This window comes from Chelonoidis abingdonii, chromosome 6, assembly GCF_003597395.2.
Source record: "Chelonoidis abingdonii isolate Lonesome George chromosome 6, CheloAbing_2.0, whole genome shotgun sequence".
In the NCBI taxonomy this organism is placed as follows: Eukaryota; Metazoa; Chordata; order Testudines; family Testudinidae; genus Chelonoidis; species Chelonoidis abingdonii.
In genome coordinates, this window is record NC_133774.1 from 40,244,560 (window position 1) to 40,271,620 (window position 27,061).

Sequence of the window (27,061 nt, forward strand, 5' to 3'; positions counted from 1 at the left end):
GGTAGATAGAACAGTGTGTTAAACCCCCCTCTTGCTTACACTTACACATGCTTAATTTTACCACTGTGAGTGAGTCCATTGATTGCCATGGGGCTGTTCATGGAAATAAGGCACATGCCTTAGGCCACATCACACTACGGGATAATATCGAATTAGCTAAAATCGGTTTCATAAAACTGATATTATAAAGTCGATTGTGCGCGTCCACACTAGGCACATTAATTTGATGGTGTGCGTCTATGGTCCAAGGCTAGCGTCGATTTCTGGAGCGGTGCACTGTGGGTAGCTGTTCCGTAGCTATCCCATAGTTCCCTCAGTCTCCCCCACCCCTTGGAATTCTGGGTTGCGAGCCCAGTGCCTGATGGGGCAAAAATCATTGTCGCGGGTTCTGGGTACAGCCTCACCCCTCCCTTTGTGAAAGCAGCAGACAACCATTTCGCGCCTTTTTCCTGGGTGAACTGAGCAAACGCCATAGCACAGCAAGCATGGACCCTGCTGAGATCAGTAACGCTATCGTGGACGTTGTAAACACCTCGCGCATTCTCGTGCTGTCTATGGTGAACCATGAACTGCAAAGGCAGGAGAGGAGGAGGCAGCTACGGCAGCGCGGCGACGAGAGCGATGAGGACATGGACACTGAATTCTTCCCTAACCGCGGGCCCCTGCGTTTTGGAGCTACTGCTGGTAATGGGGCAGGTTCTACCCATTGAACGCCGATTTTGGGCGCGGGAAACAAGCACAGACTGGTGGGACCGCATAGTTTTGCAGGTGTGGGACGATTCGCAGTGGCTGCGAAACTTTCGCATGCGTAAGAGCACTTTCTTTGAACTTTGTGACTTGCTTTCCCCTGCCCTGAAACGCCATAATACTAAGATGAGAGCAGCCCTCACAGTGGAGAAGCGAGTGGCAATAGCCCTCTGGAAGCTTGCAACGCCAGACACAGCTACCGGTCAGTCGGGAATCAATTTGGAGTGGGCAAATCTACTGTGGGGGCTGCTGTGATGCAAGTAGCCAAAGCAATCGTTAAGCTGCTGCTACGAAAGGTTGTGACTCTGGGAAACGTGCAGGTCATAGTGGATGGCTTTGCTGCAATGGGATTCCCTAACTGTGGGGGGGCCATAGATGGAACCCATATCCCTATCTTGGCCCCAGAGCACCAGGGCACCCAGTACGTAAACCGCAAGGGGTACTTTTCAATGGTGCTGCAAGCACTGGTGGATCACAAGGGACGTTTCACCAACATCCACGTGGGATGGCCAGAAGGGTTCATGACGCTCGCGTCTTCAGAAGCACAACTCTGTTTAAACGGCTGCAGCAAGGGAATTACTTCCCAGACCAGAAAATAACAGTTGGGGATGTTGAGATGCCTGTCGTTATCCTGGGTGACCCAGCCTACCCCTGATGCCATGGCTCATGAAGCCATACACAGGCAGCCTGGACAGTGGTCAGGAGCTGTTTAACTACAGGCTGAGCAAGTGCAGGATGGTAGTAGAATGTGCATTTGGCCGTTTAAAAGGGCGCTGGCGAACATTACTTACTCGCTCAGACCTCAGCCAAACCAATGTCCCGTTTGTTATTGCTGCTTGCTGTGTGCTCCACAATCTCTGTGAGAGTAAGGGGGAGACCTTTATGGCGGGGTGGGAGGCTGAGGCAAATCACCTGGCCGCTGATACGAGCAGCCAGACACCAGGGCGATTAGAAGAGCACACCAGGAGGCGGTGCGCATCAGAGAAGCCTTGAAAACGAGTTTCAGCACGGGCCAGGGTACGGTGTGACTGCTGTGTTTGTTTCCCCTTGATGAACCCTCCCCCTTGATTGACTCATTCCCTGTAAGCAACCCACCCTTCCCCTTTGACTTACAGCTTGCTGAAGGAAATAAGTCAGTATTTTAAAAATCATGTATTCTTTATTAAAAGTCATTCAGTATGTTTAAAAATCATGTATTCTTTCTTAAAAGTCATTTCCCTGTAAGCAACCCACCCTCCCCCTTTGGATGTATTCTTTATTAAAAAGTAATTATAAAAAGAGGCAGAGAATTATCAAGGTATCCCTGCCTGCTGTGGTTTGGGAGGAGGATAGGAGGGAAGGAAAAGGCCATTAAGCACATTTCAACGTAATGACAGCCTTTTGGTTGGACTGTCCACGGGGGTGGAGTGGGCGGGTGCAGAAAGCCTTCCCCCACGCGTTCTTACACGTCTGGGTGAGGGAGATATGGAACATGGGGAGGGTTGAGGGTGGTTACACATGGGCTGCAGTGGCACTCTGTGACCCCGCTGCTCTTCCTGAAGATCCACCATGCGTCGTGGGATATCAGTTTGATCACGCAGCAGCTCCAGCGTTGCATCCCCCACCACTTCTGATCTTCCTGCCTACACCTCTGATCTCCTGCGTCCACTCTCATCTCGAGCGTTCTCTCCTATCCTCCTCACGTTCACTGGCATCTTTCCTGTACTTTGCTAGCACATCCTTCCACTCATTCTGATGAGCTCTTTCATTGCGGGTTACTTCCATGATTTCTGAGAACATTTCATCTCGCGTTCTCTTCTCCTCCGCCTTATCTGAGCTAGCCTTCGGGATGGTAGGGAGGCTGGACAACTGTGCAGCTGCATGGGGGAGGGAAAACAGGGAGAGAAGTATGTAAAAAGATACATTTTACAGAACAATGCTTGTACTCTTTCACAGTGAATAACACTATCCACCTTACATAGCACATGTGATTTCACTACAAGGTCGCATTTTGCATCGTTTATTGAGTGAGTGCCTGTGGCTCTGGTGTTGCAGATCTCACAGACGCAGGTCCAGGCATCATAATTCAGCTTCCATGCGGCCATGGTAAGGCTTTATGTTTGACTTCTCCAGCCTTCATATACACAGTGCCCTATGATGCCTTGTTCCTGTTAAGAGGAACCAGCAGACCCCAACCCCCCCTCTTTCCCCTCCTCCCCCACCGCATGGCTGCTATCATGTAAGATCACTGGTAATCATCCCCCCTCCTTCCTTCCCTAAACCCCCTCCTCCCCCCCCCCGCGTGGCTGGTAGCTGGGAAGATTCCTGCTCGCCAAACGCAGAAAAGCTCAGCGCTATCCTTCCTCCCCTCCCCCGCTTTGCTACGTGCAAAGGATTTGATTAAGCGGCAGCCCAGTAGGAAAATCGCCATGTATGCCCCCTAATTAAATTCCTGAATTTCAACCAGGTTACAATGAATGATATAACTCTCCTGAGAATAACAGCGCAAGATGCAGAACGTATGTTTCTTGAATGCCAGCAATCACCAGGAGCCATACGCAGCTGTGCTTTGTGAAGCAATGATACCGAATTACTTGCTACATGCATGGCGTGGAAAAGTGTCCTACAATGGGGACCGGATAAGGCTGCCTTGCCCAGAAATCTTCTGCAAAGGCTTTTTGAGTACCCTCAAGAGCGATTCATGGAGATTTCTTTGGAGGATTTTCGCTCCATCCCCAGACATGTTAACGAACTTTTCCTGTAACTTTACTGGCTGCGAATGCATCACAAGCCCTGATGGCAAATCAATCATTAAAAAACGCTTGTTTTAAACCATGTTTGATATTTACAAAGGTACACTCACCAGAGGTCGCTTCCATGGCTTCACTGTCTGGGCTAGTGGCTTGGGGGGCTGGGAGGGTAATTCTGGGGTCACAAAAAGCTCCTGGCTGTTGGGGCTAATGGAGTGCTGTGTGCTCTCAGCAAGCTCTTCTCTCCTCCTCTTCTCTTCCTCCTCATCTTCCCCTCCGCAGAATCCTCAGCCATGGTTGATATTACAACCCCGACCTCTGAATCCACGGCCAGGGGTGGGGTACTGGTTGCGCAGCCCCCTAAAATTGCATGCAGCTCAGCATAGAAGCGGCATGTTTTCGGCCCTGACCAGACCTTCCGTTTGCTTCTCTGGTTTTCTGGTATGCCTGTCTGAGCTCCTTAACTTTTACTCTGCACTGCACTGAGTCCCTGCTGTGGCCTTTTCCCGTCATAGACTTTGAAATTCTTTCAAATATTTTTTCATTTCGTCTTTTCGAACGGAGTTCTGTTAGCACTGAATCCTCTCCCCATATAGCGATCAGATCCAGTACCTCTTGTGCGGTCCATGCTGGTGCTCTTTTTCGATTCTCAGGAGACTGCATTGTTACCTGTGCTGATGAGCTCTGCGTGGTCACCTGTGCTGATCAGAGCTCCACGCTGGCCAAACAGGAAATTGAATTCAAAAGTTCGCGGGGCTTTTCCTGTTTACCTGGCCAGTGCCTCTGAGTTCTGATTGCTGTCCAGAGCGGTCAGTGGTGCACTGTGGGATACCTCCCGGAGGCCAATAACGTCGATTTCCGTCCACACTAACACTATTCCGAATTAGTAATATCGATTTTAGGGTTACTCCTCTCGTTTTGGGAGTAACAGAAATCGATTTAAAGAGCCCTTTAAATCGATTTAAAGAGCAGTGTAGTGTGGACGGGTGCAGCGTTAAATCGATTTAACGCTGTTTAAATCGATTTAACGGCGTAGTGTAGACCAGCCCTAAGTGTTTGCAGGATTGGAGTTTTATCATGGTGGATTTAGAGATCTTGCAGTTATTGAACTAGATTGATCTGTTCAGCAATTTCCATTCTCAGCTTTTGTGTGCTTGTTTCTCATATATATTTATATTATTTAAAGGGCACCACATGGGGAACAAGTAATGACTGTGCTTTACCAAAGGACATCATAATTGGCAAGAAATCTGATCTAAAATTCTTTCCACTGGGTATGTTATACATACATTTTTGCTACATGAAGATCTTTGTCATAGAATAATTTATGCATTCTTAAATACAAATTTAATTTTTTCTAAGGCTGTACTGTCCAGGCTATGCCTATAATATCCACTGAAAAGCACAGTCTCACTTCCTGTACTAACGATGAGGAACCTTAGAAACTAACAAATTTATTTGGGCATAAGCTTTTGTGGGCTAAAACTCAGTTCATCAGATGCATGGAGTGGAAAATACAGAGGCAGATATAAAAACACAGCACGTGAAAAGATGGGAGTTGCCTTACCAAGTGGTGGGTCAGTGCTAACGATATATTGATATATTAAGGTGGAAGTGGGCTAGTCTCAACAGTTGGCAAGAAGGGGTGAATATCAAGGGAAAATCACTTTTGTAGTGCTAATGAGTTCAATGTAATCAAGGTGGCCCATTTCAAACAGTTGACAAGAAGGTGTGAGTACCAGCGGCGAGGGGGGAATTAGTTTTATAGTGACCAATCCACTCCCAGTCTTCATTCAGGCCTAATTTGACGATGTCCAGTTTGCAAATTATTTCCAGTTCTCCAGTTTCTCATTGGAGTCTGTTTTTGAAGATTTTTTTGTTGAAGAATTGCCACTTTTAAGTCTGTTGAATGTCCAGAGAGATTGAAGTGTTCTCCTACTGGCTTTTGAATGTTATAATTCTTGAAGCCCTTATATAAGCACTGGAATCTCTAAGTGTCTGTCTCTTTGTATAATTTCTTCTACAAATGTCAGGAAAATGCAGAGCTCATCTAAATCAATGATGTGGTTATTATTTCTCAGATATTGTATTAGCATTATTGTTAGATGGTTTTACAAACTGTTATCTAAGTTAACAGTTTATTATAGCAAGGAACTACCTCGTTTTGGAAACTAGGGATACCTTAAAATGAACAGGCCATCCATGGCTAAATGATATGTTTATCATCATATTTCCTGGAAAGCAACATAACACTATCTCCTTTGGTGACATTATTTTATAAACCAATTAACTTCAATAATATTAAATTGCCACTATTTAAAAAAAAAAACAGCCTTCAACATACTTGAGCAGCATTGAAAGTTTTGTTAGGATGGAACCTTGAGTGAACTGACACTGGAGTCTAGTAATATTGTCCATTGTCAAACTTCAGAAAGAATGGCTGCACAAAGGAGTGAAACGACGACCACAAGATTCCAAAAACTCCAACCATAGTAGAAATGCTTGATAATGCAGAGGAAGGCACAGCAGTGCTGAGAATATAATAGTGACGTGGAAAATGGAGGAGTCACTTGCACAAAAGCAAAGCAGTCTCATGGTAGGAGTCATTAATGAGGATGACCTTTTGAGTGTATATGTTTAATATATGCTTTCAATAGATGTGTTCATTTTGCTGGTGGTGACATGATACTGGTGTAGAATCATGTAGAAAACCAGTGCTAAATGTTTCAATCATAATTTAAATGCCTTTCTAGTTGCCTTTGTATCATGCTACTTTGTGGAGCAAATTCCACCCTGGTGTAACTCCATTAATATGTCCCATTTTGTGTCCATAAACATATAAATTGATTTTCCCACGAAGAGAATGATTTCTACAAAGTTCATGTACTATTTAATTTCATAATTTCCTTGACCTTGTATATTCCACCTGCTGAATAATATCACTCTTGTTTCTGGATGACATGTATGAAGCTCCCTTACATTGCATATTGGTGAACATTGTTTTGAACTGTAGACATTAAGTTTATCTAGTGCCTTTTTTTCCCCCAGCTTGTAATACCTCTAAAGTGTGGATGCTTTATCAGCACTTTCGTGGCCACTGTAGTATATGCAGACCAGTAAGCTTTCTGTTTCTTATAGCTGTACTTGAGCCAACAAAACTATATTGTACCATTGGGGATTACAGCCTCTTTGTGTGTGCTACAAATCTTTATTTGAAAATGTTGTTGTGTTATGCTGAAGTGGACCTGCAGTACATCTTTATCTTTTATTCAGGGGTTCTCAGCCTTTTTATTTCAGAGGCCCCTGCAACATGCTATAAAAACTCCACAGCCCACCTGCACCACAACAACTGATTTTCTGCATATAAAAGCCAGGGCCAGCCTCAAGGGGTAGCAAGCAGGGCAATTGTCCTGTGACCACCCACCACAGGGGGCACTGCAAAGCTAAGTTACTCAGGCTTTGGCTTGAGCCCTGGGTGATGGGGCTCGGGGCCCTGGACTGCAGTCCGGTGTGGTGGGGCTTTGGCTTTCTGCTCTGGGCCCCAGTGAGTCTAATGCCGGCTATGCTTGGTCATGGCTCCCCAGGAGCCCCCAGACCCTTGGTTGAGAACCACTGCAGATTGCATGAAGAGCCCCTTCCATTTGTGCTGTTGCTACCATTTATACAGCTGGGCCTGAGCATCTCAGAAGAAATCATCAGTAATTCTGCTGGTGTGCTCAATCCATTTCCACATCATCTGTGTAAACTCTTCTTGGACTGTAAGCTGTTTAGGGCAGGGACTTGTGCAGATGATGTTTACCACATTCTGGATACTACTGGAAGACAAATAATAATGAAATATTACATTTTTTTCAATTTGTTTTCATAATAGTGGGTTTGTATCTTGCTTTTAAAATTTTGATGGGACAAAAAAAAGTGTGCATGACCAGTGTCAGATTAAAGTATGGCTCAGTACCTTCATCCTTTAAAAGTGACTCACAATTATTTTTCTAGCAGCGTTGTTTTTCTTCTCCTTAGAATGTTTTGGTACCCTGTGGTTTTGATAAGACATGAACCATATTTAGCCTTTATCTGTCTCTGGTTATATCACAACTTTAACTTCCTTTTTATGAGTAATCAATTTTAGAGCTCAAACAGGAAGTCAATTGCCCATAAAGATAGTAAGGGAAACTGGATTGCTTGAGAGATTAATTGGATATGAAGCCGTCCATCTCCTACCTAGGTCACTAGTTCAAATCCACCCCAGTATGGTAATGACTGAAATGGCTGTTTGTTGGTTTGGTTTTTTTTAAAATGGTGAAAAAAGAACCTCAGCACTGCTATAACTTTTTCTAGTACTTCGATTAAGGGTCCAGGAGTCAGGAGACAAGGAGATTTTTTTCCCCAGCTGGGCCACTAATTCACAGCATGTCTCTAGGAAAATCACCTCAATCTCCTAATCTGTAAATGAGGATAAAATGTATCCTTGGATAATACTCATCTTTGCAAAGTGCTTTTTCTTTTCTTTGTTTCCCAGTTATAAATTTATAAATTCGTTCATCTTATCTGGATGAAAGTGTACATATGATAAGTGTGCCCATGATGGTGCTATCACAGCCTTCTGGAGCCTTTGTTCCATTTGCTTTTCCTGCTTGTGCCTTGGCTCTGTTTTCCTGCTATATAATACTTATCCTGATCCACATTAATTCAGCTACGCTAATTAGTGTTGTTTCCATCAAGGTGTGTCATAACAGCAGCTCATGCTTTATGTGGGAAAGACATTGAACTTTTAATAGAATCAGAAATGTAGGGCTGGAAGGGACTTCGAGAAGTCATCTAGTCCACCCCCCTGCTCTGAGGCAGGACCAAGTATACCTAGAACATCCCTGACAAGTATTTGTCTAACCTCTTCTCTAAAACCTCCAATGACCAGGATTCAGCAACCTCCCTTGGAAGCCTGTTCCAGTGCTTAACTATTCTGATTGTTAGGAATATTTTCCCTAATGTCTAACCTAAATCTCCCTTGCTGCTCCTAATCTCTAACCTAAATCTTCCTTCCGTGGACACAGAGAACAATTGATTACCATTCTCGATAACAGCCCTCACATATTTGAAGCAGGTCCCCTTTCAGTCTTGTTTTCTCAAGGCTAAATATGCCCCGTTTTCATAATCTTTACTCATAGATCAGGTTTTTAAACCTTTCATTATTTTTGTTGCTCTCCTCTGGATTCTCTCAAATTTATATACACCTTTTTTAAAGTGTGGCACCGACAGCTAGACATAGTACTTCAGCTGAGACCTCACCAGCACCAAGTAGAGTAAAACAGTTACCCCTTGCATGGTGTCAAGTATCAGAGGGGTAGCCATTTTAGTCTGGATCTGTAAAAGCAGCAGAGAATCCTGTGGCACCTTATAGACTAACAGACGTTTTGGAGCATGACGCTCTCATGGTGAATACCCACTTCTCGATGACAAGAAAACTGAGGAACCACCTGATCATCGATCCTATATCAGCCAACAGAGAAACATCAAAAAGAGCTCTCAATCTATAACTCTCATTAATAACACAAACTTCCATAAAAACGACTTCCACTAAGAACACGAATCTACATTACTCACTTCACCTCCTACAAAAAAAAAAACTGAAGCTGCTAAACCCTACCTGCCACATAGAGCCAAACCTCGGCACCCTAACCCACCCAGCAATTATCGATCAACTATCCAACTACACACTCAGCCCAGAAGAAAAATCTGTCCTATCGTCGAGACTCTTCTTCTGCCCCCACCCACCAACATTGATATCAGTTCTGTGCGATGGAAGCACTACTTTCGCCGTCTACCAACTCAAAGAATACTTCCAGGACAACACGGAACAGTGCACTGATACACAGGTACCCTCCACCAGCAGCACAAGAAGAAGAACTCCCACATGACCCCCTGAGGCCTCAAAATGACAGTCGACCTATACATGAATGCTTCTGCCGACGTGCACAGGCAGAGATTGTGGAAGAAACAACATTGCTTGCCTCCATACTTAATCGTGCAGACGCAATGCCATCCACAGCCTCAGAACCACCTGACATTAATCAACAAGATCTGATTAAAAGGAGCTGTTCATCAATGAACAGGTCTGACTACCAAAAGGAGGCTGCCATACAACTCTCAATACCAACATTCTACAGGCCACTTCCCTCAGATCCCACTGAGGAATACACTAAGAAACTGCACCATCTACAGGACATCCCTACACTAACACCGGAACAAAATCACATACCCCCAGCCCCCACCAGGGTTATTCTATCTATTACCCAAATCCACAAACGCCGAAATCCTGGACGCCCCATCATCTCGGCGGCACTGCACTCTCTGAACTAAGGACTGTCTGGATATGGACCTTACTCAGACCTATGCCACCAGCACTCCCAGCTATCTCCGTGACACCTATGACTTTCCTGAGGAAACTACCAAAGCATTGTCACCTCCCAAAAAACCATCCTAGACCACCATGGATAGGACTCTCTACACAAACATCCACATACAATCGGAATATACAAGCTTCCAGGAACGGCATCCCTGATATGCCACAGCAAACTGGCGCTAGCTCGTGCCGTTGTTATACTTCTCACACAACTATTCCAATTTGATGACAATTATATCTCTCCAGATCAATGGCACGGCTATGCGACCCATGCCGCCACAATATGCCATATTTTTATGGCTACTGTGGAACAACGCTTCCTCAGCCTCGTGCCACTCCCAGCACGGCAATCTACCTTATCTCTACCTACGACTACATTGATACATCTTCATCATTGGAACCAACCCAGAAAAAAAGAGACCTGGAAAAATTTCCACTACAATTCAACAGCTTCCACCCCCACCCATCAACCTCAGCTTGACAATTACACGAGGTCCACTTCAACGCACGTGCAAAAAGTGATGTCACATTAAATCCCCGTATCGAACACCTCCGACCCCTATGCCTACCTTCATGCTCCACTTCCATCCGGACATCACACGATCCATTGCTACGCCAACACTGATGTACAACCGCATCTGCTCTAACCCCTCAGACAGAACCAACACCTTACAAAACTCCACCACATTCTCCAAAACACACTACCCGCCCGAGAAATAAGAAACAGTCACAGAGCTAACGTTACCAGAACCCTCCTACGCAGACACCCAAGAAAGAAAATCCAACAGACTCCACTGCCTCACATACAGCCCCCAACAAACCCTCCAACCATCATCAGATCTACAAACCCATCCTGACATACCACACTTTCACAGCCTTGGGTGCAGCGCCAATTCCCTCGCCCCAGAACCTGCCAACCTGAACGTATTCTCACCAGCAACTGCACACCGCCCACCTATAAACTCCAGCTCAGGAACCAATCCATCAACAAAAACCTCATCAACTCTGCCACAATCTACACCACGACATCATCACAGACCTACCAGATCGCCCACACCTCACCAGTTCATCAACCTGCACGTCCACCAATGTAAATATGCCATCATATGCCAGCAATGCCCCTCTCTGGTACATCGGCCAAACTACTAGTCTCTACGAAGGATAACATGAACACAATCAGGACATTAGGTGATTCATTACAAAAACGATAGGAGAGCACTTCAACTCCCTGCCACACTATACCACTAAGTGGCCTCCTACAGCAAAAAAAACTTCCCCCCCCCCCCCCCCCCCCCCCCCCCCCCCCTGACAGACTTCAAAGAGAAACTCTACTTCAGTTCATCTGCAAATTTGAACGACACCACTCAGATTGAACAAAGACTGTGAAGCCTTGCCAACAACAAACCAGTTTCTCCTCTCTGTTTTACACCTCAGCTGCTAGAACAGGGCCTCATCCTCCCTGATTGAACTAACCTCATCATCTCTAGCTTGCTTGCTAGCATATATATATACCTGCCCCTGGAAACTTCCACTACATGCATCCGACAAAGTGGGTATTCACCCACGAAAGCTCATGCTTCAAAACCTCTGTTAGTCTATAAGGATTCTCTGCTGCTTTTACAGTTACCCCTTGTGTCTTACATATGATGCTCCTGTTAATACACCTCACAATATTAGGCTTTTTCTCATATGCATCACATTGTTGGCTCGTATTCAATTTGTGATGTAGTATACTCTAGATCCTTTTTAGCAGTACTGCCACCAAGCCAGTTATTCCTCATTTTGTATTTGTGCATTTAAGTTTTCTTTCCTAAATGTAGTACTTTGCACTTGTCTTTACTGAATTTTATCTTGTTGATTTCAGATCAATTTTCCAAGGTCATTTTAGAATTCTTATGGGGTCTGTGAGTTGCTAGTGTCGTGCTGTGTAACAAAGTTGTTCCTCTTTCTATTGCTGAATTTTTATTTCTTCCCCCAAACTTACTTTTTTAAGGGGAAGCATTTTGCCCCCTGTCCCCACTGCACACTGATTCCTGCGGAGATCACAGCAATCTGTTTTCTCCAAAGCAAGATTTCACTGCATCTGAAATACCAAGGAACTGTTCCAAAAGCAGAGGGCATATTGCACACTTTTTTTTTCCTTTCTGATTCAAAAACATTCCTTCGCATTAGTCACAGTGCCTTTCCGAGCAGGGAGAGGCAGAGGCAGGGGTCCATTTTTCATCAACAGAACATTTTGACCTAAACAAGTACATTTTTACTCAGTCCCAAAGTTTAAGTATTATGTGCTTGTTTTGTTTGTTTAATCGGTCAGACATTTTCACGAGAAATTCCACTCTCTCCATTCTAGAATAGAGCATGGAAAGAGCCATGAGCTTTAGGTGCTGGTTCTCATAAGATGTGCCAGTACTTACATTGTTCCTTCTAGCGGTGGCAAGAATGGAGCTGAGACTCCTTGTTAGATGAAAGATTTTCACGACCCCTGGACTAATTCTGCTGCTGTTGAAGTTGGTGGGGAAGGTTCCATTAACTTCACTGGCAGTAGGATCAGAACCTTAGAAAAGACATCAAGGAAGAGGATGATAGATTTATATCATTTAAAAATTATTAAGATCTGTGGGATGAAGCCAGAGTTTGAATTGGTTGGTCTTTTAAAAAAAACAAACAAAAAACCCCCCACCAACTGCTTCTTCACTTCTCTCTGTTGCAGGAACTAGGAAACAAAAACTGAAAGAGTCAAGGGGTTTCATGTATCTTTAAGTCTTTAGAATGTGTTTTTTGTTTTTTTTAAATGCTACATCCAAATATCCTAATGCCTTGCAGAACCAATATCTAGTCAGGCCGGCCCCTGCCTCAAGGAGTCATCAAACTGGAATTTAGACATGGCACAACTAGTGAGAGGGAGCACAAATTAGGGGACCTCAGGACTGCTGTAACTTACAGTGTGCTTCCAATGGCCCTAGGAAATAGATAACAGCTATAGTGCAGGTCACTTGAGCTATGCCCCCTCCATCAGGTACTGGGAATAGAGCCACCAAAGCCCTACTTAGATGTCTTGCATGATACTTAAGAACAAGCAATAATCTGTCCTTTGTTTATTTTTCATATTTTTTAAAACTTTCTTTTAAAAATGCTGTACAACAATATTGTATTGTTAAGGCTATGATATTAATATTATGAAAGATGTGTGTCAGGCTGTCTGGAGTGGTTCGTGACCATGAGTGCTGACCTCTGGTATGTTCAGTAAGTAGATTTCACCAACGCAGTAATAAATGTAAACTCCTGAAGCACTATAACAGTCTTACCATGGAGTCACAGGCAGTCCTCTTGGGGTCTCCAGTCTATTTTGCCACCCTGGAAAGCTGGACTCAGTACTAGTGGTTGCAGTATACACCAAGGATCACAAAAGATTCAGGTTGCTTTCAGTCCCAACAGACTAGTCACTTACCCCAGGTCAATTTGTACCTCAGATCTCACACCAAAGACAATGATTGTAGCCAATCATACAATAAACTAACTATGGATTTATTAATTAGGAAAAAGAAATGAGCGAATTATTTGCAGGTTAAAGCAGAGAACATATATACACAAATGAATTAGTCTATGGTTCCAAAAGGTGACACAGCAGTAATTATCTGTTAGCACTATGTCTTTTAGGGCTAACCCAGGTTAACTCTGGGGATCTCTGCTTTTGTTTCTTAGCTCTAGTCCTATGAGAGTCCAAACAGCACACAGGTGAAGAATTTTTATGTCACTATCTTTTATTTCCTTCTTCCAGAATTCAAGCTGATGGGATGAGTTTTCTTTTGCATATCACCTTCATGGTGTAAGAGGGTCATTAACCCCATATTTGTATCATGATGTTTCACAATGGCCCACTTAGTTTTAATAGTCCTTCTTAACGGGCGGGGGAACCACTCCTTCTGGCTGTGCTCACAAATTCAGAGCAGGCATTTTTACAGTTATAAAGCAAAACCTACATATTACCTTTTATAGCATGGGATACAGACGTTATGAGTAAGATTAATGCATGCAGTAACTAACCAGCGTTTTAGAGTCTAACCACTAACAGATCTTCACAAGTTCACCACCTGTTTTGAACAATACTAACATACAGCGTTGGCAAGAGCTGGCACTTTCACAGGAACCTTGCCTCTGCCCCCTTGGACTTATACTGTGACAGGGTCTTGAGTTACATAATCACACAATACTGTATAACAGGACATACTATTTGGCAAATAATATGACGTAGGTAGCTGAGCTGTTGTCTGTAGCCATAGATGTACATATATACAGTAGTGTTCTGTATTTATTGCGTAGATGAATGTTATTTGATCATGTAATAGATGTTAAAATAGTGTTCCATCTCAAGTGTTTTTAGAGGCATGTAGCATTGTGATGTGTTTGATCTAAGGCAGATGAAGAAAGAAGAGTTAATGTTAACATGAAGACTTTAACTCTATTGCCCAGACACAAGTGTCATGTACGCTAGGGCTGGTCTGTGCTACCAAGTAAATCTCCTTGCGTTGACCTATTTGTGCCTGGCTACACTCAACTTTATGTCCAGCCAGTGTAAATGCCCCATTACATGAACACAGTAAAACCACCTCCTTGAACACCATAGAGCCATCATTAACCTACCGAGGTTGGTGCACTGTGAGTGTAGATACGACATGATCTGTGTCAACCCTAACAGTCCTCCAGCAGCTGTCCCACAATGCCCCATTCTCTGTAACAGTAACACTCTGTTCACAATTGCAAATTTAACTGCCCAGAAGTCACAGATCCTGGAAACTACCCCCATTTTGAAGCCTCCCACATATTTTTTGAAATGCTTTTTCTTGATTGCCTACCTTGGTGAGCCCACCTCGCAGCTCTCCCTTTTTGTATGCAGCTGCCCAATCAACTGTTCCGGCACAATGTAATAGATGTGCTCCTGCCTGGAGTAGACAGAAGTGATAGGATCTCTTGGGCCTGTGGGGAGAATTGGCTGTGGGAAACATAGCTATAGACCAGTTGTAGAAATGTGGACATTTTGTATGGGGGATGCTGGCAAAGGGATATGACAGGGATCAATAGCAGTACTGCATGAAAGCAAAGGAACTTGGCCAGGAATACAATAGATCTGGTGGTGGCCCTGCAGATCTGCTGTTTTTACAATGAGCTGCACGCCATACATCAGCATCCCACAGACTACTATGGATACCTCAGAGGAGCCTGAGACAGAGACTTCTGCTGTAAACGGGGAGGAAGCAGAGGGGGTGGGAGCTCCAGCTATGCTGTGAGCCAGGACCTGTTCAAAACACCACCACAGTCTAGCCAGTCCCACCAAGTGAGCATGGATGAGCCTGGTGAAGGAAAGAGAGTAAGTGCGTGCACCCATTTTCCTTATAGTGTTTTAAATTTTATATAGCACATGCCCCATCCTCAAGTTAACAAGATAAAGGTGTAAACTTTTCATTCATTTACTTATGAGGAAAAGTAAAGGTACAACAAACAGAGGTAAAGTTGGCATCTGTTTTCATTTCCCTGTTGGGTTGGGCGGGGGATGCACAGCACTTTATGTACTTAGGATTGTCCCTTGTATCCTTCTGAGAGATCTCTTTGAAACCTTTGTGGAGATACTCTGCAGTCCTCTTCTGAAGGTTTCTTGGGATGGCTGCCTTATATCTTCCTCTGGAGGAAGACACTTTCCCACACCACTCTGTGATTACTTTGGCTGGCATCATTGCAGTAAACAGGCTAGTGTCATGTTGGCCCAAGCAGCTTCAGAATGCCAGTAGCAGTTGTGTTCTCTGTGCCTTTGGATATGAGATATCAGCCAAAACCAACAGCACCTGTGGAAAATAGTTCCAGTATTCAGTGCCACTGCCGTATACTCAGACCCACGGGAACAGGGACTGAAACGTCACTTTCTTGCTTCGTGCAACAGAAGTAGCTTCTCCCTCCCCCCACCCCCCCGCTCCCCCCGGCAGACCATGCTAACTGTGCCTGTGGCTGGAGAGCAGTGCTGTGCCAAGGTGCTCCAAAGCTGAAGTGGTAATAAGCATTATTTACTAAACATTGTTACGGGCATAAGGGAAGTGAGGTGTGAAACTTATCTTTCCATTTCCATTGGGACTGTAAATGCAGTGGTGCATCTTTTTTAAATCAGCAGCTACTGGTGTGGTGCTCCCCCATTCCACACCTGCAGAACATCTGACCCTGATGAGGAGGAGAAAGAAGAGGACTAGGGAAGACATGTTCAGTCAGATCCTACAAGCCAGTGCTGTACTGGACTATGAACAAAGGGCTTGGAGGGCCAATATGACTGACAGCCAAAAGAAGGAAAGAGAGGACAAGAGAGAGGCCCAGGAACCCCAGCAGGACAAAGAGAGGGAAACGCACCAGGACATAATGAGACTTCTCAGGCAGCAAACCCAAATGCTGCAGCACATGGTTGACCTATAGATTCAAAAATGTTAGATGCTCCAGCCTTTTCAGCCCTTGGAGAACTCCATGATTTCTGCTCCCTGCACCTCCCAACATACCACATAGCATCAAGGGGAACATCTTTATCCCTGTCATTCCTCACCAGGAACAGCAAGGAAAACCACAGCTTCACAGAACCATGGTTGGTGTATGTGTAGCCACAACGAACTACACTTGTGCATGGAAGTGGACAGAAATGTTTGCTGCCTTTCCAATTATAAAGTTCCACTCCATTAATTTGTTAGAATTTTGTATTACGTTGCCTTTGTTTTTGCATTGTTTTCCTGCACTGTTTTTCCCACTCAGTAAAGTTCTATTTTTGGAGAATAAAATTATCTCTATTAGTTCACAACACATACTGTAGAATGAATATCAGGACTCAAAGCAAACAGTACTTGTTAATATCCAGCAAGCACCACGTAATTCATAGCTTCAGGAAAACACCTAGTCATATTTATAAATGAAGAGCTAGCAGCACCCAAAGCTCCGGCACCGAATGCTACTGTGGCTGACCGCTAAAGTGCTCTTTCAAAGCCTCCCTCAACTGCATAGCCCTGTGTTGGGCTCTTGTAATGGCTCTTGTGTCTGGCCACTCAGAGGCGGCAGACAGCTGCTCCAGCTCCACCCCGGCAGGAGCTTTTTCCCCCTTTGCCTCACAGATATTATGCAGAACACAACAGGCAGCTATAACTGTCCGGATATTTTTCTCGTTGACATCCAGCTTGCAAGTAAATACTGCCAGAGTGTCTACAGTCTACCAAAAGCACATTCAGCAACTATGCTGCACCTGCTGAGCCAGTAGCTAAATCTCTCCTTGGAGCTTTCAGGGTGACCAGTGCATGGCTTCATGAGCCAGGGGAAAAAGGAGTAGGGTGAGTCTCTCAACATCACTATTGGCATTTTAATTGCGGATGGTAATCTGCCAGTCGGGAAAGAATGTCCATGCTTGCAGCTTTCTGAGTAGTCCTGTGATCTTAAAGATGCAAGTGTTATGCACCTTCCCTGACCCCCGTCCACATTGTTCTTAGTGAAGTATCCACAGTGATCTACCAACACTTGCATAACCATAGAATAGCAGCCCTTTCTAATGATGTATTCTGTGGCAAGGTGGACTGTTGCCAAAATACGGCTATTGCCCCACTGCAATTCAGGAACCACCATTGTTGCAAAAATCCATCCATCAAGTCCTGCACATTGCTGAGAGTCCTCCATAACAGGAGACGATTAGTGACCCTATATACTTGCATTATGGCATCCCCTCCACTGTGGATTATCCAATTGCAAAATGATTTTCCACTGACTGGTAGCAGTCTGGCACTGCAAACTTCCAGAGACTGATCTCTACTTGTTTTTCCATTCTCAATGCAGTTTTTATTTTTGGTGTCACTGCACTGAGAGCTGAGGTGAGCTTGGTACACAGATCCAGGAATATGGCCTCCACATCATCTCAAACCTATATTACAACGAGATCCCTCCAGTCAGTGTTCGTTTCTGGGGCCCAAAAGTAATGCTCCACCATCTGCAGCTGCTTTGTGAACACCACCCACAACCTTGAATTGTTTTTCACTATGTCCCTTAGCAAGCTCTGCTTGAAGAAATTGTCATGTTCCCCATTTTTGCGGTACTTCTGCAGGTTTCCAAATAAAAGAGAATCAAGCATCCTATATTTGCAACATTCATGAGAATAGTGCAAGGCTCTACAGGCTCCATGCTTCCGTGAGAGATGGTGTATACTGAAAAGTGCTGTACAGGTTTCTGGGATTTAAAAAAAAAAATGCATGAAAAGTATGGGGTATGGATGGTATTAGGAAATTGAGCAGGTAGCATGCTGGGAACTTGACCCTTGCATCCAGAGATCACTGGGCAAGTCATTTCTATCCACAACATATTGTGAAAATTTCCCAAAAGGCATTGCACCAGATGGCAGCATGTGGCACACGGGGATACCTACCTGCGGTGCACTACATTTTGCATCGCTACACTCTTGGTGAGTACCTGCAGTGCCAATGCAAGCTATGTGTGTACACGCCTGAGCAATATACACGTTTTGGTGGCTGCCAGCCAATATAACTTGCATCGACCAAAGTGTGTAGTATAGATGTGGTCTAAGTTTAAGACGTCTTTAAAGTGAGTTTAAATGTAATTATGTTTGTCCTTACTGCCCTTTTATTCTGCCAGAGTGGCATGAAAGGGCCTTAGTGTATATGATAACCTTGTTATCTCTAGCGTACTTCTTGCTTGCATATATATACCTGCCCCTGGAAATTTCCACTACATGCATCCGACGAAGTGGGTATTCACCCACGAAAGCTCATGCTCCAATACATCTGTTAGTCTATAAGGTGCCACAGGACTCTCTGCTGCTTTTATGAAATCCAAGATCCATTTCTTTGTGGTTAAAATCTCAAGCTAGTGTTATATTAAGGTGTCATAAAGCATAATTCCCAATTCTGAACCTTAGCGTCCAAAAGTGGGTGCCTGCATGAACCTCCAAGCTTAATTACCAGCTTGGATCTTATAGCGCTGCCACCAGACAGGAATTACAGTGCCTGCCTCACTCTGGTCTCCCCAAAACCTTCCCTGGGGGACCCCAAGACTCAGATGCCCTGAGTCTACAACAAAGGGAAATAACCCCCTCCCCTTGTCTCCTCTTTATTTCCTCCCCGGCTTCCCCTCCCTGGATGGCCCTGGACGATCACCCTATTTCAAATTCGCTTGAATTGAAAAACAGAGAGTCAAGTTTCTTTCAACCCTCAGTCCGAGTCCCGGCAAAAGGTAAGCTTTGTGCACTCTGAACACACAGATTTCCCTCCCCCTGTTTCCTCCTCCCCACCAATTCCTGGCGAGTTTAACTAGGAAAGAAATCCAACAGGTTCCTTGAAAAAGAAAGCTTTAATATAAAAAGTAAAGAAAAAGACATAAAATCTATCTCGTATCAAGGTAACAATATAACAGGGTCAATTGTTTAAAAAAAATGAATGAACAAGCCTGATTCAAAGAATACAATTAAAACATTCCAGCAACTACACACATGTAAATACAAAAACAATATAAAAACCTATTGTCTTCTACCTTTTGTACTTACACTTGGAAACAGAAGATTAGAAAAGCCTGGAGATAGAAATCACTCTCATAGCCGAGAGAGCACAGACAGAGACACAGACAAAAGAGAGACACCCAAAAATTCCCTCCCTGAGCTTTGAAAAATCCGATTTCCTGATTGGTCCTCTGGTCAGGTGTGTGGTTCCCTTTGTTAACCCTTTACAGGAAAAAGAAACATTAACCCTTAGCTATCTGTTTATGACATAAGGTTTTTATTTTGATTTGAGATTTTTTGCATATGATTATTTCTTGCTTGGGTGTGTATTACAATAGATGCCATGCACTTTTGTTACATAATATGAGCTACTAGATACAGTTCAAACCAGGTTTTGTCAAACATTTCAGTTGTTCTGTTTTTGTTTTTATGAACCTGTGGTAGTTTTGGATTCATGGTGTTTAGGAATGTTGTTATTCACCAAAATGTCTTTTACCAGGATGTTTTACATTTTCTTGTTCGTTTTTTTTTTTTTTTTTAAGAAAGCACAATAATATGGAATGCTTTTATTTTTTACATTCCAAAATTATTTTTATTGTTTTATTAAAACCTGTAGCACCAAATGTAGTGCATCCAAATAGGTTAGTAACTCCTTAAAGGGTTTGTGAGCCCCTCTGTTGGTACTCACTGTATTACATGTTTTCAAAAGCCACCAGAAACCAGTCAGAGCAGAGGTAGGGATGTAGCTAGGTTTTGCATGTGTGTATATTTAGTAAGCACTGTTATTTGGGATCCAGCTGTGCTGTGTTGTTTCTTCATATTGTTTTTGTTGTGGAAAGAGCAAAACCAACTGTACCAAACCAGAGCACCAAGCATCTCCTAAAACAGAACTCTCAAAAAATCTAAAATCTTCAATAGTGTTTTAGTTCATAAGTTTTTCCAATTACAAATGTTCTACTTAACAGACTCTCCCACAAAAACTAAAGCCACTTTAGGCAGCCATCTTATGAGACCCCACCAAAATTGTTCTTCATTTTACAGCCCCTTTTATGAGCTCCCAACCTTCCTGGATGCCTGCAAGATAAGTTGGGTTTTGCAGCATGCCTGGAATGGTGCCAAATCTAGGAAGCAGTGGACCAAGGAGGGAAGCAAATTCCTGAGCCACAGACCTCGAATGGGGAGTTCCCTTCTTATTCCTGAGCTACTAAAGATTTTGGAGGGGGGTTGTCCCATCTCCACTAACACACATGAAAAAGTATTTAAAGATGTGTAGAAGATAATGAGAAATATATGGTCCATCTGAATAGATATCACATAGCACTTGTAACTGTGAAAGCTGGAACATTTTTTCTCACACATATAACTCTGCCAATATTTAATGCATCCGTGTTTTGAGGTTATTAAATATAAGCTAATTAAAGTCAATGAGCAGCTATCCAAAGGGACAGATTTAAATGATCTGTGATATAAATCAGTGTAAAAAGGGAAGTGTCTATTTAAGTGTAGCTGTGATGTTTTCTGTTGTAAAATGCTGAGATTTACTTTTGATTCTCTAGATCACACAGTGTGACAGTGAGATCAAAATCTTCTTCCCACATTACCTCAATACAGGGCATATGTGCAGGGGAGATGTGGTGTGGACCCTCTCTGTGGCCACTATAGAAATCACACAGATGCTCTGTCTGCCTCCCCTCACGCCTTTCAGCCAGTGGATTGGCATAGCCTTGAATGCTCCAATCTCATTCCATGTAAACCCATCCTCCATGCAGGGAGCCTACACATTGTGTGTATAGGGTCTGAATCTCCCCTGCAGGCACAGGGAATCCTGACCCATCCATGGAATAGAACCACATTTGTTCTGCTCTGTCCAGGGCCTCATGGGAGGTGGGGTAGGAGAGGGCAGGATTGGTTTCTAAATTAACAAAGAGCAGTGCAAATGCATCAGATTACAGAGCAGTGCACCAGTCACAGCAGAGAACATGGCATTCTCAGTACCCCTTTTCTCCAAAAGCAAAATGACCTTGGACTATAGAATCTTCACATCTAGATTAGACTTGCTCCTCATGCTTCATATATGCTACCAAAAAAGGTTTTCTCCTTGTTTACAGAAATAAACATAGTTTTAAATTCCCTCTTATGCTGTGTTTCTGTTGAGTTGTGAAGATTTGTGCTGCATGCCTCTTTCCTGAATGACAATATGCTTATTGCGTGGTTCTAAGAACTACTTGCTATTACCTAAACAGCTCTGATAGCAATTCATAACACCAGAATGTGACATGCAGGAGGATGCTTGTAAATATACAAGAGGGTCTTTACATTACATTTAGAAAATTAAAGTATTTGTATTGATTATGTAGCAGAACCCAGACAAGTGAAAGAGAAAGTCTGTAATATGCACACCTAGTTTGTGTTTGCCTCTAGGAAAGAAGTACCAGTAAGTGAAGCAAGAATTTATGATCTATAAATGCAGGGCACAGTTATCCACCAATAAGAGTCAGTTTAATGGCACCATTTTGTATGTAAATGTCTGTCTGAATTTGAGTTAACCATTTCAGGCCAGATAAAGGAAGAGTAGTCTGCTCTCTTAGGGAAAATTGTGCCCTTCCACACAACAAGAAAATTAGATGGAAAATTCCACAGCTTCAAGGCCATAGCATTCCCTCTGGTGGGAAGGAGATGGGTTGTGCCCCTGTCCCGGTCTTCAGGTGTGGGCAGGTGCCATTACCTGTCCAAACTGAAGACATCTTGAATGTTAAAAGATAATTCCAGGGATGTCAGGACAGCCACTCTAGGCCAAAACCTATGCATAGAAGGCCATTTCCTCCACCATTACTTCCCATGATTCCCTCTGTAGCAGCACAGCTCCCTAGTGAACGATGCTCCCACTACTTTCCCATCCATGCTTCAGTGAAATCTCTGTTCTCCTATGGTCTACATAAGAACGGCCATCCTGGGTCAGACCAATGGTATAGCCAGGTGGGAGGGAAGAAGGGGAGTGGTGGTGGGGGGGGAAGTGCAGGTCTTCAGCAATGAAGCTTCAGTGCCACTGAAGACACTTGGAGCTAATGAAGGTCCTGCCGCCGAAGACCTGGAGCGCTGTAAAGGTGCTGCACTTTTTTTTTTTTTTTTGCTCCCAGATGAGTAAAATTTAAAAAGGTGCCACTTGTGCTTGATGGGGGAGCAGCTGCTGCCCCGCTCCCCCACAGCTATGCTACTGGGCCAGACCAAACATCCGTCTAGCCCAGTATCCTGTCCTCTGACAGTGGCCAATGCCAGGTGCCCCAGAGGGAATGAACAAAACAAGTAATCAATCCATTCCCTGACACTCATTCCAAGCTTCTGGCAAACAGAAGCTAGGGACACCATCCCTGCCCTGTCTAGTCTCATTTTTATTATTAAATCAGTGGTACATTTTGCAGTGAAAGAGTGTTTAATTGTGAAGTTCTTTGAGTCTGCATTAAGCACTATAAAAATCAAAAAAAAGAAATTAATAAATACACAAGTGATATTGCTGAGAACAGTTTTCCCCATGACCTGTCTTCTTCCAACCCAGTCACTCCCTCTTCCAAAACCAAGGAAGTACACGTGTGGGAAGGGAGCGAGAGAGAGACAATGGAATGAACCTTAAATAACATTTTTGCAGATGTTTTAATATTCTCCTGCCTTTTATTACTCTTCAGGAGAGTCAGCAGCTCACTTGGTCACATCCTTGAGGTAGCCGTGGGAGATATTTCCAAAAGTAGTGTATGTTACCAGCATGTATAATTCTCGTATAACAAATTCACTTGCCTCTTTTTAATTATTTCTCAGTTTTTAACCAATGCTTTTGCTTGGTCCCTCCTCAGATAAGAGTCTTAGACTATTATTGGAGGGGATAGCTCGGTGGTTTGCACATTGGCCTGCTAAGCCCAGGGTTGTGAGTTCAATCCTTGAGGGGATCGTTTAGGGATCTGGGGCAAAAATCTGTCAGGGATGGTACTTGGTCCTGCTGTGAAGGCAGAGGACTGGACTGAATGACCTTTCAAGGTCCCTTCCAGCTCTATGAGATATATACCTATCTCCATAAATTATAGTTTACTGAATGGGCTGTAAAGGGGAACACTGATTGCACAAAGCTAATAACCCTAATGGTAATATTTTTCTTCTCCTAATCGCAGAGATGATGATGCCTCTTTGGTGTTTCTGTGCTATTTATTTAGCTATCCTGTGAAAGAAGAGAACCCCACCTTTTCATGGGTCTCCAAATTAGATTGGAGTTAGCTCTTCAGTAGGTCTGATTATTAAATTTATATGCAATCCTCTTACACAATATAAAAGTAATAGAATTAAGAACAAAGTATATGACTAGCTGACAGTTTGTTCGGTGTTTCAGTTCATGTTGTGCTAATTCACCTTGATATTTCAGATAATTTTAGACATTGATAATAGTTCCCTTAAAGCTCTGTAATATATATTTTTCCTTTAAGCATGAATAAAGATTATATGTACAAAGTACTACTTTTCTGCTTGTTGTAAGAGTAAATGAGTGCAAGAAAAAACTTATAAGAAATATAATCTAGTAATAACAAATGTCTAAAGATGAGAGGCCTGATCCAGTGCCCAGAGAAGTCAGTGGAAGGACTTCCATTAAGTTCTGTGGGCACTGGATCAGGCCCCATAACAAAAGGAATTTGTGCTGTGTCCCTTCTCTGACACGTCTTTTTAGAACTTGACCTGATTTTTTCAAATTCAGGCCTGATTATGTAAAATGGATATAATTGTCTTCCTGTATTCAAGAGTTGCATTCTTCAACCTTCTAAAGGAAAGAAAAATGTGATCTGGCATTTTCTCCTGCATTAAATGAAGTCCTGTAAATATTTATTTTGAATCGTTGTTTGCTTGATGCGGTTATTGTGGAACACATTGCAACTTCTCAAAAGAATGACATTTCCAACTGCTGAGTAAACGACTCTTGAATTATAAAATTAGTTGTTCAATTTTAGCCAGAGGGATGATGCCACTTTCTATAAAACTGTGGTAAATACATTCCAAGTATAAAATACTCAGTGTACTGTTCCAGTATAACAAAGCCAACAGCAATCTTTGAAATACATTTTTTCTTATCTGTTTTTAAGAGAGATGAAGTGTTGGACTATGTCATATTGCTATAGGTTTGTTTTGAAGTCATATTTGGGAGGAAACTGTTTGTGTGTGTTTTTTTTTCCTTTTCCTTTAATTGCCTCACTGTGAGTATTTATGCTAAGGAGGTACACCACTTTCCAGAAAGAATAAACCACAAATTCAGCACTGTGCACACAAAGAAAACCACCACCTCAGTTTTGCTTTTATTTATTTTTTCCTGTGTTTATTTTATAACTTGCTGCACTTTTTTTTATAGGTTAACACTTCACAGTATACCTGTTCTCTGTTTGTGTAGCCTCCTTGCCTATAGAAACTGGCACCTCTGTGCCACCATCCTCTATTCTTGCACTAATTGAATTTCTCAGCTTAATATCTTTCTCAGTTAAGCAGTAATTATGGATTTGTATGGCTACTGTGATGTAACTTTGAGACTGCTGTTCTGACATTTCGGCTGCGCCTTGCAAATACCATTGTAGCTGTTTTTCTGTTTCTCTGAGATACAAATTTCAGGTGCTGCTGCAGACCTGTTTAAAGTAATGAAGGTTATTCTTATTGAATACGCTCTATTGGGGAAAAATGTCTGTGGAAAGTTGTCACAATTGCAGTTAAATACAGCACAATGATATTAATGATGTCCTGCTGTGACTGCCCACTGTATTACCAGCTTTCAGAATGATGGCCAGCTATTTTTCTTTTAATAATAAACATGACTGTTTTTCCTAGTGACTATGCATGATCATTTATACACACAACATGAATTACTGCATTTAACTGAGTAAAGTATACGTCCATAATATCAGCATACAGGAATATATCAATACAGGACTTGTTTTAGCATACTTATATCACATCATGTGGAGGAAGAAGGTACACCTCTACACCTCAGTATAACATGAATTCAGATATAACATGGTAAAGCAGCACTCTGGGCGGGCAGTGCTGCGCACTCCGGTGGATCAAAGCAAGTTTGATATAACAGTTTCACCTATAACGCTGTAAGATTTTTTTTGGCTCCTGAAGACAGCGTTATATCAAGGTAGAAGTGTAGTTTGCTTTATTAATTATTATTATTACTTCTCATTCTCCCTTCTGCTTTCAGCCTTCTAGTTGGAAATGTACTGCAGAAACTATCCATTGATACCCTTTCAGCAGATGGTACCTCTAAATGTGATCTCATGTTCAACATCTATTCTCTTCTCATTACAGCACTGAATGCAGTAACTATCTCTGAGGGGGACTATCATGGTGAAATACTGTGCAGCATATAACTGCAGTAATGCAGACACAAAGTTAAATCGGAAGCAGGGAATAACTTTTCATAGGTGAGCCTGACAATCCTGGGTAGCAGTGAATTCTGATTGCAGGTACTACAGATATTGGGTGGAATCTTGGGCAAAATGCCCATTGATTTCAATAGGGATTTCACCCTCTAAGTATTTTGACCAAGCAAACCATCTCACAAGCCTGGTATTCTGGAGTGGCAGGCTGATGCCAGGAGCTACCCCTCTGCAAGCCTTTCCTCCTGGCTGATGAATGGGATGCAGCACTTCCTGTCAGGAATTGGTAAGGAGCACTGATTGAGGAGTGTCATTTCAGCATACAAAAAAGCAGCAGCAGCACAGCTGAGTGAGCCCTGGAAATTGTGGTCCTGGCTTTCAGTGAAGCGTCCTGATTAAAGTAACATCCAGTAGGTGAAATACAAAATATTGTTTAAATTAAAACAAAAGACATATGTTCAATGATATTAATGAGGAATTGTGCACAGGAAAGAGGCCATGAATGACAGACAAAAAGATGGGAAGGGCAGTGGGAGAGAAGTGATGGTTAGTACCTGTTAATTGAGATTTTAATATATGATGAGTTGCGTTTAGTTTTGTACTTCATATTACTCACTCTCATTAATTGTAGCCTCCCAATAAACTACCTGAGGAAGGGAACTGTTACTATCTCTGGTTTATAAACAGAGGGGATGAAGCAGGGGCAATGGAGAGGATAACATCCGCATTATCAGAAGCAGCCTCTGCTTCTGGCTGCCATAATTTTTGGGTGCTCAGCTTTAGAGATTTAAGGCTTCAAATGCAGAAACTCCTATTGGCTCAAATGAGAATTTTAGGTATTCAACACCTCTGAAGATGAAGGCTGCCTTTGAATGTTTGGCTGTACAGGCTAGACAGTGAGTTAGTGGCACTGTCCGAACTAGAACTATGGTCTCCTAACTCTGTGCCCTTCTCTAAGCACTAGTTCTAGTGCTAGACCATGCCATTTCCCACATCCTGACCCAAAAAAGATTTATAAATGGTCTTTTATTAATTTAATTATTTAAAATATGGCCTTCAAACTAAACCTTTGAGGGCCAAAGCAACCATTGTCAAGCATATTGTATAATTTTCTGAAAAATACTTGCATCTATCTTTGTTTACCAGTAATTTGGGTCATATTCACACAGCTGGGAGAATATAACACCCATCTTTCTTGTCTTTACCTCCTACTTCCTAAACATCATGTACCCTTCCTTGTCTCTTTCGGATCCTTCCAAAAATCCACTCCTTTTATGAAGCG

The 27,061-nt window shown here is 43.0% G+C and overlaps 1 protein-coding gene and 1 long non-coding RNA gene across 8 annotated transcripts in view; one reads left to right on the plus strand and one right to left on the minus strand.

Moving 5' to 3' along the window:
- The window catches only part of LOC116837045 (THAP domain-containing protein 6-like), a 34,317-nt gene that overhangs the window by 1,127 nt on the left and 6,129 nt on the right, over positions 1 to 27,061 (plus strand). Inside the window, exons 1-3 of one of the 7 annotated variants that reach the window (XM_032801183.2) lie at positions 15,150 to 15,238; positions 16,031 to 18,331; positions 25,709 to 25,824. The exons of 1 other annotated variant lie outside the window; for it this stretch is intronic. In XM_032801183.2, the coding sequence (XP_032657074.1) occupies positions 25,745 to 25,824 (80 nt within the window). In that variant the 5' untranslated portion in view covers positions 15,150 to 15,238; positions 16,031 to 18,331; positions 25,709 to 25,744. Of the gene's footprint in view, positions 1 to 15,149; positions 15,239 to 16,027; positions 18,332 to 22,412; positions 23,649 to 25,708; positions 25,825 to 27,061 lie in introns of those variants that run through there. 5 more of the 7 variants (XM_032801180.1, XM_032801185.2, XM_032801184.2 and 2 more) reach the window with 5 other exon arrangements.
- LOC142046973 (uncharacterized) overlaps positions 13,614 to 27,061 on the minus strand; it is an 83,006-nt gene continuing 69,558 nt past the window's right edge. Inside the window, exons 3-4 of the long non-coding RNA XR_012656084.1 lie at positions 15,068 to 15,710; positions 13,614 to 14,002 (exon numbers count right to left, since the gene is read on the minus strand). This is a non-coding gene — a long non-coding RNA (uncharacterized LOC142046973). The remainder of the gene's footprint in view (positions 14,003 to 15,067; positions 15,711 to 27,061) is intronic.